The 12,742-nt window shown below is 37.9% G+C and overlaps 2 protein-coding genes across 2 annotated transcripts in view; one reads left to right on the top strand and one right to left on the bottom strand.

The window, feature by feature from the left end:
* The window catches only part of LOC109058933 (WD repeat-containing protein 37-like), a 38,624-nt gene extending 35,282 nt beyond the window's left edge, over window positions 1–3,342 (top strand). Inside the window, exon 15 of the mRNA XM_042751616.1 lies at window positions 1,645–3,342. Coding sequence (XP_042607550.1) covers window positions 1,645–1,776 — 132 coding nt within the window. The 3' untranslated portion in view covers window positions 1,777–3,342. The remainder of the gene's footprint in view (window positions 1–1,644) is intronic.
* A 394-nt stretch (window positions 3,343–3,736) lies between these two features.
* LOC109049597 (adenosine deaminase RNA specific B2 (inactive)) overlaps window positions 3,737–12,742 on the bottom strand; it is a 155,512-nt gene continuing 146,506 nt past the window's right edge. Inside the window, exons 9-10 of the mRNA XM_042751612.1 lie at window positions 10,593–10,774; window positions 3,737–7,618 (exon numbers count right to left, since the gene is read on the bottom strand). Coding sequence (XP_042607546.1) covers window positions 7,451–7,618; window positions 10,593–10,774 — 350 coding nt within the window. The 3' untranslated portion in view covers window positions 3,737–7,450. The remainder of the gene's footprint in view (window positions 7,619–10,592; window positions 10,775–12,742) is intronic.

Raw genomic sequence — 12,742 nt, forward strand, 5'->3', positions numbered from 1 at the left:
AATTTCTAGGGATTCACCGAATGTTCGTCAACCAAAATAAACGAAAAGACCGAATACATTGTACATGTGATCAAATAGAGGCGCGCGCGCACTAATGCAGCAACATGCAGTTTGGAAGCATTGAAAACTGTCCGAGAAAGACGCAAAAATTATTAAAAGCACCAACAACGAGAGAATGTTTAGTACTGCATCTCCGATGAGAAGAGGAAGGGGTGGTGGTTGCTGGTTACTGTGTGATGACTGAAATCACGAAATGGCCTTAAACAATTAAATAAAATGCAGAATGTTATGTATTCCAACAGCGCTGCATGAGCTAGTGACGCTATCTGCTTGTTAGCCAGGGTTCAAAGTACAAATCTGCACTTATGAATTTTTATAAGGCATGGATGTAACAATGTGATGTGTGCCTCAGACATCATCTCAAATTCTTAATAAGACTCATTTATAAATCTGCTGTTGTTGCAAAAAGAAGTACTGAGATCTTCCTGCAAGAACTCCATCTGAGTTTATAAATGATAGTATTGTAATGTTATTGTTGTTCTGTAAATAATACTCACAACAGCTCTATTAATACATTTATTATAACATCAACTTGGGATCTGTAATATTTTCTAATGTTTTGAAAGAAGTCTCTTCTGCTCAGCAAGTTTGGATTTGTTTGTATTTTTTAATGTGTTGGTGGTAAGACTGCATTTATTTGTACAGTTAACGGCATGCCTGATTCAAGAAGGGGGTTTGTATTATAATTTTTTTTTTTATTTTCTAGATTGTTAAAATGTTCAGTGTCAAGTAAATATTTTTAAATTGTTGTTCTGTAATTGATTTATTTTTTTTCTTTGAAAAGCAAGACAAAACAGTAAAAAAGTGGCTGTTTAATTTATGCAATGGTGAAAAAGAAAATGCCAAAAAATTGGCAACATGCATGGAAAAAAAAAGGCGAAAAACTGTGTTCGGTATTTCAGTATCAAGAATTTTCTTTACAGTGCATCCCAATAAAAAAAAGTATAAAGAATTTTCTTAAAAATAATAACATAAATATTTAAATTATTAAAGTTTTTTATAAATGTTAATGTTTTGTATGAATTTTGGATTTTTTATATTTTTTTTTATAGTAAAATTTTTATTATAGATATTTTTATTTTAGAATTTAAATTAATTTTTCTAATATATATTTACATTAATACTATATTGATTTCAGTTGTTTGAACTGTGTCTATTGTAAATATATATAGATTTATAAACAATTTAACCCAATAAAAAATTACTTTAAATAAAATCTCCTGTTTAAACTCTCTGTATTAATAATATCCAGTTTTGTGCATCCAGCATATCCATAATGTACATTTGAAACCTTTAGCTAGCAACCCACTGAATCACCAGAATCAACAGTGAACATTAGTTGAGTCCCACATGCGAATCTCTTGAGATGTGTTATTTCCTTGCAGCACATGAGTGACTCTTAGCAAAGTCACTTCCTATGAAGAGCATCTTAAATCAGTCTCTAACAAGGGTCCATTTTAGTACTGAACCATGAAGGCGGAAAGGAAGCTTACTAGGTTCTGTGCCACATCACTTTAACTATTGCATTAGCATGTTTTATACCTTTTTATGTGTCCTGACAATCACATTGCATTTGACACGCAGGGCCATCGGCGCATGGTGTGCTGCTCTGCCTGGAACGAGGAGAACCAAGCTTGCAATCTGTTCACCTGCGGCTTCGACCGCCAGGCCATCGGCTGGAACATCAACATCCCTGCCCTGCTCCAAGAGAAGTGACACTTCATACGTACACAAGCTTAACACGGCCCATCCACATAATCACAACTCAACACGTTCGTCAGTGCCACACCTGCAGTAGATTTTAAAGAACACATTCACGTCGTGTGTAATAAGACTTAGTATTTCATCCCAGTTGGCGTCTACGGTCGCTATCATCATCCCGTCACACCTTCTGACGTGTGTGGAAAACTTATTTTCATGGATATTCTGCATATCGAGGTCATATAGTGTGGTGAACTTCCTCCCAGTCTTGTTTTTACATGTTTGCATGAAACTGCGACTCGTGAATCCTGCGAGACCGGGACATTGCCGAAACGTTCGTTCACGGCCTGCCGCTGTTACACTCAAGTCATTTTTCACTTTAGTGGTATTTTTGTTGTGCAGTGTTCTTTGTACAGATTACTTTTTATTTTACGATAGCATTTTAGATTTTTTTTTTCCTTTAGTTTTGTATAGAGTTCTGCTTTGCTTTTTATAGAGATGAGATGTGCAAAAGAAACTTAAAGCACTCTGCCTTTTGTTAGTGGAAATCGGCAATCGCATTTACGGATCCGCACCTTCTTGATGTTCTGATTGCTGTTCAAGCGGCCAATCAGCTTTTGTCAGTATTGCCGTAGTCCATTTGCATGACAAACCCACCTCTCTTGTTAAATATGTGAAGCAAAATGCTGTATAATTGCTGTGTAATCTTGTTCACCCTATGAAAACGACAAAAAAAACTACGTATTGACTGTTTATGAAGCCCTACGTTTGATGTTCACTTCCATTTCAAGGGCTTTTTTAAGTCATGTAGAAGTAAATATTTGAATCAGAACAAGTTCACGTGTTGCTCACTACTGTAGTTTTTACATTGAAGAGTTGTTTGCGACAGCGAGTTTTCGATATTGTAATATTCGTCGATAATCATTAGACCAAATGTCAATGCCTGGCTCAGTGTGGTCTGCTGAGGCTTGAAAGGCTTCCTTCTTGTGATGTGTGAACCACTGTGCTTAGCCGTATCTACAGAAACCTCGCTTGAATGACTTGCGACATTCGTCAATAATCCTTAAATGGAAGCTCTTCCATCATTGTTACAATTGGTATCGTTACTGCACTACTGGGCTTTCACCAGAACTACTTTGGAGTGTGCTAGAAGTCTTGGTGGAAAGTGTCAGTTCTTTTCACGTAGACAGTCTGTTAAATCTGTTAGGTCTAACAAAAAGATGTTTATTATGCGATGTATGTTTGTGTGATGTCCATGTTTAATGGACTGTATTTGGCTTTAGTGTTGAAATGTACGCAAAAGACGCATCGAAAACGCTCATCTTTTATCCAGCTGTCTAACAACAACGCATATGACCCATCAGAACGTCCTGTAAAAAGGAGTCTGATCACCAACATTTTAGTTGTCTGTAACTTGATAGAATGTTCTGTGGGGTATTTGAGCCATTTCACTTTTTTATTTGAGAGCAACTTAACTCGCTGTAATGGAGAAACATATTGCATCTTATAATAATGTAGAGATATAGCATCAAAATCATTCACTGCTGGGCTTCAGAATAAAGTGAAGATGTCTTTCAACGATCACATTATTTTGATTGAATCTACAAATTAATTTATTATTCTGTGTACAAAAAATTCTGATGTTATTATATATATATATGTGTGTGTGTGTGTGTGTGTAAATTAAAGGGTTATTAGAGGGTATAATGCATATTCATAATGTGCATTGTAATACATTATATCTTGTCTTAATTTCAATCGAATTTAAAATGCATAGTGTAACAGTGAATTGATAAAGTATTGTACATTACGTTATAATGTATTAACTGTGGTTACAATCATGCATGAGATTTTACAATGCATTATAAGGTGCATTACAAAAACTTTTATAGTGCATTATACAAAGGCTTTAAGTAAAGTGTTACTTTTTTTAAAGTAGTTTTTACAGCACAACAAACAGAATCAAGTCAAAGTATAACACAACATTTTTGTTTTTATTCACATAAACATTCACTTTTAACTCAAGTGCAATGTACACACCTTAGGAGCATATGCTTTTGGGTTAAAATGTACACTTTATTTAGACATATCTTTAAGGTATTCTTAATTTTTTTCTTTTTTACAAATGTTTACAAAATGTACAGTCATTAGTACAATATTGCCATTCAATCATGCCTTACGACTGAATTACTTGAGATGTAGTTTTGTCTGGGGCTTTTCATGTTTCTGTTGTAATGAAGAAAAGGTTCAACCCAAACATAAAACAAATATTGCCCAAAAAAAGGTAAGTGAAACAAGTACATAAGAGAGACATGCATTAACTGTCTTTCCAATTATGTCAGTTTCAAACTGGGTTGTCAGTGTGGTGGAAATAACTATGAAACAGATCATTCCGTTCAATATCATCAAGTTGAACCTTTTAGTCATTTTTGGGAAAAAAATAAATCCTGATAACAAAGCAGCCAAAGGTTGGTAATGCTGGGTTACATATTTCGATCTCTCAGTTTCACCATCTTTCTATTGATATTCTATTTCTATTAGTAGACAAAATGATCACATTTAAGCTGGGATGGATTCATTATTTAAAATATATTTATATAACATCAGACATTAAACAGGGGTCAGAGAAAACCTTAAATATATTTACCACCACTGGGTGTCCCTGTAACATCTTGAGCTGTTTGTAAAGGGGTGGATACATGACATCTCAGCAAAGGTCGACAAAGTGCCATTTGAAAATACATACTGAAAGCTTATGAAAAAAAAACACGTGCTGTGATAATATACTCAAAGCAGTAACAAATTGTGCAATAACGAACTACGGCAAGAAAGGAATCAACCATTAAAATATAATCATCATGGAGTAATATGACTGTATTTGTATACAACAATAAACATCTTCACAGACAAATAATGTTAACTTGACAAAATAATTCAAGGTTTAAGCACGCATACTAAACCACAGAAAAGCGCACATCTAAATCAAAAAGACATGAATGGGATGTATCTGTAAATTAAATGAATGCAGGAGAATCATTGGTTAAACCTCGGTTAAAGTGGCATGCGTTTCAAAGGTTGGGTCAGGCTTTACGAAGCAATTTGTAATGTGCTCGGTTTGTAAATAAATCCATTAACTACAAATGACTCCATAATCACGGATCTCTACTCGCACTCTTTACTCCATTTTCTTTTCGTCTTTTGTGCCTACATCAAACCGCCGACGTTTCCCTTTCTTTTCACGCTAGTCTCTGCCTGGAACACCCTGTGTAAAGATACACAAAGAGAAACCAGCGGAGAAATGACACGTCACCGGTGAGTGGGATTCAGGTATTAAAGCAGCAAGCTGTCCCTGCTCAAAAAACGGCAAGAGACCTGGGGTGTCGTAATGGTACCATTTACATTAGCTTGTCACCATTACCTCTAACCTGCACACCCGAAATGGAGCTGAATTAACCTGTCTTTGCAATGTCAACCCCTACTGTTTTTTCGTTCCCTCTTTTTTTTCCTCCCGATTTTGAAGTTGTACCAATGAACCAAAGGCAAAGGAGAGAGAGGAAAATGAGGGACGCATCACTCTGACAGGACCTCTAATTGGACAGCGTGTCGGAGCTCTTCAGGGGCAGGCCATCCGGAAACGGGCAGATAATGACAAGACGGCGGCTGCCTTTCACTTTGGCGAAGGTTAACACACATACACACGTTTGAATGACAGCTACAGGAGAGCCGTCAGTGGAGACAGAGAGAGAAGGAGAGAGAGAGAGAGGTGACCATCTTTCCATCTGCTATGTTGTGAGAAAATTGTCCCCGTTTCTCACTTTTCCTCGTTGCCAATTCCGTACCTGGTAACCCTTGTTCTGCCAAAAGTCTTGCAAAAGCTATATACAGTTCATTGTTTCCCAGAACAAAGCACCCACTAAGTGTAAAACCTAAACTTCCATGTTTTTGGTTTTTAAATGCTGATGGACAAATTATTTTGCGATAATCGACATGCCATAATGGACTGAATGCACGATCGCTTCTGCATTTGGCCTCAATGGCCACTGCAACTTCCGCTGTAGTGCAGTGTATTGAAATGCTGAGAAAATTAAATCTTGGGAGTGTTACACAAGAGGACAAAGCAAATTTGATATGATCTACCTTCACACTAAAGGTATTCCGGAAGCTTCTGCAACTCATTACAAGAACGTAATAGTTTAATGTTATGTTGAACTGTGTACTACGTACTGTGAAATTACATGCATACAAAACTTGAAAGAATAACAACTGAACATCTATGAAACGCTAGATGGCACTTAAAATTTTGTACTAAAATGTTATTGCAACCATGTAGCATGAATGAATGAAAATGTATAATTTTAAATTAAAGAGAACTTGGAGAGTGTGGGCTGCTTTTGGTGCTTGAATTTGTGCTTCTGTATTGAGGTCCAAGTTTAAGACACACTAGAAGTTAAATTTTTTTTTTTTTTCTCTATTTAACAATATTAGCTAACGAAAGACATATTCCCTCAGGTGGACTGCATGTTTCTTGCCTAGCTGGATGCTGTACTTATGATCAATAATCACATTGTTTGCATTCGTCAAAACTGATTTGCCGAAATCAAAACATGGACGGTGAAACTGAATCGCCTTTAGATGTGAAGCTGGAGCGACTAGACGACAAAGGATTCTGCAAGGTCTTAAAGCCTTGCACAAATTGCTACGAACGCAATTCAAACAATGATTTGTGCATAAAGAATGTTTAATTATCAATTGAGAATTTGTTTTACGTATGGTCTAGGTCTAACGCCGTATACGTGCGAATATGGGACAAGCTTCTTTGATGCCTTAAATACGGAACGATTCCATATTATAGGGAACATTTGACAACCCTAGCAGTGGAATCCATTGCTTTCAATGTCCTGAAAGATCCCATCTTATTTGGTCACAAAAGCAATTCCATTGGAAACAACTTTTTGGGTCTTCAATTCTGAGCCTGATTAGAAATGCTAGAAAATCATTTTGCATTGAATTTGTTCTTAGCTTAGCCTTCTAGCTTAGCATTGCACTCGGTGGTTGGGAAACTTTTTTTGAATAGCTAGAACAATTTGGTACTCTATTGTTCTATGTTTTAATCAAATGTTGAGGATAGGTATAGGATCTTTCATAATGTCGGAACGTTAACCATACACATGATTTTTTTTTTCTCTATGTCAGTTAAGCGCAAATCTCTCCCCTCCGTCTATATCATTTAGTCAACTCGAATAAAAGTCCAGATTTTGGCAGGGATTTCATTGCAACAAATAGTAATGCTATCTATTGGGGATGTGCTTCCAACGCTAAGTAACTCAGGTTCAGGCTAGGGGTTAGTATTCAGCGTTGTGACTGACATGACCAATGAAATCTATAGAATCGGCTGCGGGGCGGTTTGCACTTTACTGGTCTGGAAAAAAAAAAAACACTAACTGTACCCCTCCCTACAGAAGCCATAAAAGCCAAGGTACAATTCTTCCGTGCCTCATCCTTACCTTGGTAGCAACATTTTGCGAGAGTTTGACAGAACAAGGTTTACCACCAAGTCGTGACTCCGGTCATCTCCCTGTGGAGATTTTTTGGCAGTGGGATGTTGTTGACTTTAGGGGTAAAATAGGGCTTCTGTGGTGACTGGTTGCAAGGTGAAGGTGGTTTTGGTGACGAGGTCAGGCTTCCGCACTCATACAGTCAGAGTGAAGTTTTCCTGCTCGGGAGGTTTTCTGACCCAGGTCCCTAATCCTGCTTCCTGTAGACCCTTCAACCACTGCAGCTTCACAGTCTGGTAGGTGCCGGCCGCCTGCTTCGCTTCACAGTACAGCGGCGTACCACTCGCCCCACGGACCACCAGCTATAGAGAGAGGAAACAAAAGGAAGAATGAAGGAGAGAGGGATGGGACAGACTGAAGAGATGGTGAGAGTGCAAAACAAAACGAATGAGCCGGCACAAACGTGGCGTTTGAGCAGCTGTGTAATCTCTCCATTTAAATTTCACAAGCAATTGAACATTCTCCGTGCTTTTGTGCATTTCTTAGTCGCACACTCACACACGAAAAAACAGTGCAAGCAAAAAGAGGGAGCGGTGAACGGAGGGGCTCGGAGAAAAGAAAAGTTTCTTTGGAGATTAGCGTGTGTGCTCTTGCGTCCCTTACTGCGAGTGCTGAGCGTTTGCCATGGGAGGCCGCTCAAGTGCTTTTCGAGATGATTACCATTTCCACAGTCATTAGACTTTAACTGCCAGCATTTGGTACAGCAGCCGGCATCTCTCCCATACATTTACATGATGAGGGCCTGATGAGGACCTAATTCTGCCCTACGCTTTTTTTTTTATTCCATCTCGTAACAAATGGGAGCTGTCTGTTGTTGTTAATAAAAAAAATAATTATTCATCCTCAACTAGTTCTTTATATTGACCTGAGAAAATGCCACTGGAACTGGGTTGGTAATTGAAAGGTCTTAGGTTTCAACTCTGCAAAGGTCCATTGACTGTGACCTTGATCGAGTTCCCTAACCTCAAACTGCTTCCAGTAAGTGAACTCTTAAGGTACAGTGACCAGCAGGGGCGTGTTTCTAAACTGCAGCTAAACAATTTTCCCATGTTATGGCATCCCTGGTGACCAGATATAGACTACTGTGGTGACCAGGCAGTATATCAAAAGCACATTGACTTCAGATTTATCGTTGTGTATCAAGTGTGAACAGGACTTAGTCACCATGAAATGAATATTGACGATTAACTTCACCTCCCCCTTGCAATGAACACTTCTCTGATGACGTGTGCACTGGGGTGAGGACGGGACAATCCCCGCCCTCCAGCAACCTGTCACTCATATTAGATTGCGACAACTGGCAAACAATAAAAACATAATAAACTCCCAATGGACAAAATCAAGTCCCACCCCAGATTTTTTCCTTTGGTGTTTGTGAAGCCGGTTCATACATCCCAATAGGGGATCTTGTATATGCATCAAAAGACGATCACAGCTTACATTTCATTCTGAATGTTCATAATGGAGTACTAATGTTCTGCATACTGCACAGTATGTACTGAACACTGCATATTTTTTAAGATGCCATATAGTATGTGATGAACGTTTTGACTGTAGTATGGTACATTGTGCTAACATAATTTGGTTATTGGCATTCAGGTAGCATCTTGAAGGGTTTTCACACCGAAGGAACCTTTTCATCGATCCTAGAACTACTGGCGGAAGTTCAAGCTTTTATGCATGTTCGCACTACAGGAACTAGGAATGGTTTTAGTTCTAGGAACTCCGTTTGGGGGAACTTAATTAGCTTCTACTTCAGAGTAGGGTCTAAAAAAGTGGTGTTGTAGGTACTTGTTGTAAAATATTTTTTCTACGAGAACATGGAAAACAGTGATAACGGCATTTAGCTACATGTCGTCTGCAGTAGGGGTGTCAAAAAAAAAAGAGAACGTCAATGCGGAAAAGATCTTGTGTACGTCAAAACTGAAACCAAGCCGTTCACACATATTTCACGCATTTTCTAGAGGGACATCACCATTGCACTCGAGTCTCGCATGTTTAGAAAGCCATGTAAAATTAATTCAAGTTCAACTTTGAAAAAACAAATGTCGACACTTAATGGCGTTCTTTCCTCCCCCATCCCACTGTAGATCATGTTTTTAAATTAAAAATGTACTCTGTGTGATTGGTTTTCAGCAATTTAATTAACTGTAATTGGTTTATAAACATTATTTTAAACATTATGCACCTTTTTCCCGGATAGTTATGTTATCTTATGCTCGATGCGCCCTCTTGTGGCCTCAGAAGAAAAGCCAAAAGCTTTTCTTTACCCTTACTGAAATTATGATTTTTAAATTTGAATAAGCACAAAATTAGAATTTAGTTTTTCAGCCATTTTGACAGCCCTAGTCTGCAGCATTGTGGTCTTTTCTCAGCCTTGATGATATGTAACACTGCAAGTTGCCATCGGAGATTTAGTTAGATTTTCATGATCTTTCAATTGACAGCTTCAGAGTTCCTGTTGCCAGTGCGAATGCAACCAGGAAAATGGCCAGAGAGGGGAATTGGTTCTCTAGGAACCATGGTGCAGAGGTGAGTTTCCCAAAAACAACTATGGTCGCAAGTTCCATCATTACAAATAAGAGTTCAAATGGAAGTAACGTCTATAGTTAGCCAACAATGCTTTTGGGAAACGCACCCCTGGCTAGTTCCTAGAACTGAGATCCTAGAACTATGTGGTGTGATTTCCCCTTTGGAAATAAATCTGGTTATTTCTTCAGTTTACACTAATGCTAGCTATAGTGCCCCTGCTGGCAACACTGAGAATGCAATGCCTACTTTATTTAGTTATGAATTGTTTTCACACATGAAATGTAGTTTGTGTAATGTATTTATATCAAGTCATTTAACAGTTTAAGATGTAAACACTATCAGTGCGTACAAAATTGAATATTGTCCGAATAGGTACTACATTTGAATTTGAAATTTGTGAACATTAAAAGTATGTTCTATATACTATAGTACGAATATGGGTTGCATGAATGAAATTCAGACACACTACATCCATCATGTTGTTACTGTCATGTGACCTACGGTACCAGTGTCAGCTGTGTTACCACTGCCTTTCATAAATCAATTCCCTTGGTCTCTTGGGATAGTAAAGTGTTGATCAACTGCACATTCCAGAATCTCAGCAGAAGTGGTACTGTAGGTCATCCGGGTATGTTTTTCAAATACTATGATTTTGGACATACTTCTGTTTTTGTGTACTGTTTTTGCCTGCTTTATAGTATGGCAGTATTCAAATTCTAATCCAGCATGCCAAGGTGAGCTCACCTTGCGATAGAGTCTGATCCAGCGTGTAAAAAGCGCATGCTTGCAAAGTCTGGACGGAGCCCCAGAGTCTCTTCTCTTCCCAGTAGACGCGTTGAGCACCTCCAGTTGGGTGTCACCTGCCGTCCAATTGACACTGTAACACACGGACTTCCCCTGCTGCCTGCAGTCGCTGTTGCTCAGGCCTGTGTATAGGAGAAAAGAGAGGGAGTGAAAGAAAGCAAGACTGGTAAGAAAGCACTCAAGGGAGGTTCTATTTAGCATGTGATTGCTGAAGTGTTTCATTAGCAGGCGAGCATGTCTGTGTGTCGTCTGTGCTATCTTTGAGGTAAACACTGGTTCCAGGCACAAAGGATCTCTCGGGCTCCTCAATCACTGCCGCATCGCTACACCAATTAGCATGGCATTTTTTCTTTCTTAAAGTGGAGAGTATCATAGCATGCCCATGTACTGTACTGCTGACTTGTAAATGCTATATGTGAGACACAATGGTGTTTTAGTGCGGTAGCACATTTGTAGTGTTATTATACAGTGGCATGCGGAAGTTTGGGAACCCTTTGCAGGGAACCCCTAATAATTTTAATTAAATGCATGTTATTTTTTATTTAGTATCGTCCTGAATAAGATATTTTACATAAAAGATGTTTACTTTTAGTCCACAAGACACACAAAAAAATTAAATAATAATAAAAATTGCAGAAATTATTAAAATAACCCCAATCAAAAGTTTGGGAATCCTGGGTTCTTAATACTATGTGTAGATACCTGGACTGGTTTTTTTTTTTTTTTTTTTTTTTGATTGTTGTTCATGAGTTCCTTGTTTGTTCTGAACAATTAAACAGATCACTGTCTCAAATGATTTTGAGATCCATCTTTTCACACTGAGGACAACTAAGGGGACTCAAACACAACTATTAAAAAAGGTTCAAACATTCACTGATGCTCCAGAAGGAAACATAATGCATTAAGAGCCGGGGGGTGAAAATGTTTTGAATTTGAAGATCAAGGTAGATTTTACTTAAATTATCTTCCGGGAAACATGCAAGTATTGCTAAAAATTAAACAAAAGACAAATTTGGACATCCTCATCCTGATCAGAAGTTTTCACCCCCAGCTCTTAATGCATCATTTTTCTTTCTGGAGCATCAGTGAATGTTTGAACCTATTTTAATAGTTGTGTTTGAGTGCCTAAATTGTCTTCAGTGTAAAAAGATGGATCTCAAAATTACAGTCACTGCTGGAAAGGGTTCGAATATGCAAAAGATGCTGGAAAACTGAAGAATGGAGGATTCTTCTGAAGAATCCTTCTGTGCTCAGTTTAACTGTTCAGAACAAACAAGGGACTCATGAACAACCATCACAAAACAAAAAACATTGTGGATCACCCAGGTAACCACACACAGTATTAAGAACCAAGGGTTCACAAACTTTTGAATGGTGTAATTTTAAGAATTTTAATTTTTTTTGTCTTGTGGACTAAATGTTAAAATTATTCACATTTTCACAGATTCTGCAAGGCGTTCCCAAACTTTCGCATTGCCACTGTAGGAGAGAAATTTGATATGGAAGACAACTGTGCTGATCTTTACTGTGAAGTCTTAATGAATATTCACAAAATGAAATACGAATCTTGGTGTTTATGTTTAACAAAACTTGCTAACAGAGGATTCACATTTAAGCAGCCTTAAAGGGATAGGTTACCATAAAATGATGAATGTGATCCCCCATTCATCAAATTGGTGGGACTAACTTTCTGCTGTAGAATGTAAAAGAAATATTGAAATATTGTGAAGAGTGCTATTTACTATTTGCTGGAGCTCATATCCTGATAAAGAGCAACCTGGACATTGTGTAATATATCTCTTTTTGTTTTCCACAGTAGAAAGAAAGTCATACACATTGGGTAAATGACAGCATTTTCATTTTTGGTTGATCTATTCCTTTAATCCTCCAACAAATCTCAGATTTTCTATTCAGTGCATCTAAACAGGTGGAATAAATAGTCTCCTATAATAAAGTGCATATCCTTTTATGCCGTAACGCAGCTGCTTTCTCGAGCCCTTGCTCACTTATTCCCAGTGTCATTTCATACTCTGCATTCGGTTTATCCCTATATGTCAGTAATAGAGCATTTAATTTGTATTTTACCTCAA

This window comes from Cyprinus carpio, chromosome B24 (assembly GCF_018340385.1).
Source record: "Cyprinus carpio isolate SPL01 chromosome B24, ASM1834038v1, whole genome shotgun sequence".
NCBI classification, from domain to species: domain Eukaryota; kingdom Metazoa; phylum Chordata; class Actinopteri; order Cypriniformes; family Cyprinidae; genus Cyprinus; species Cyprinus carpio.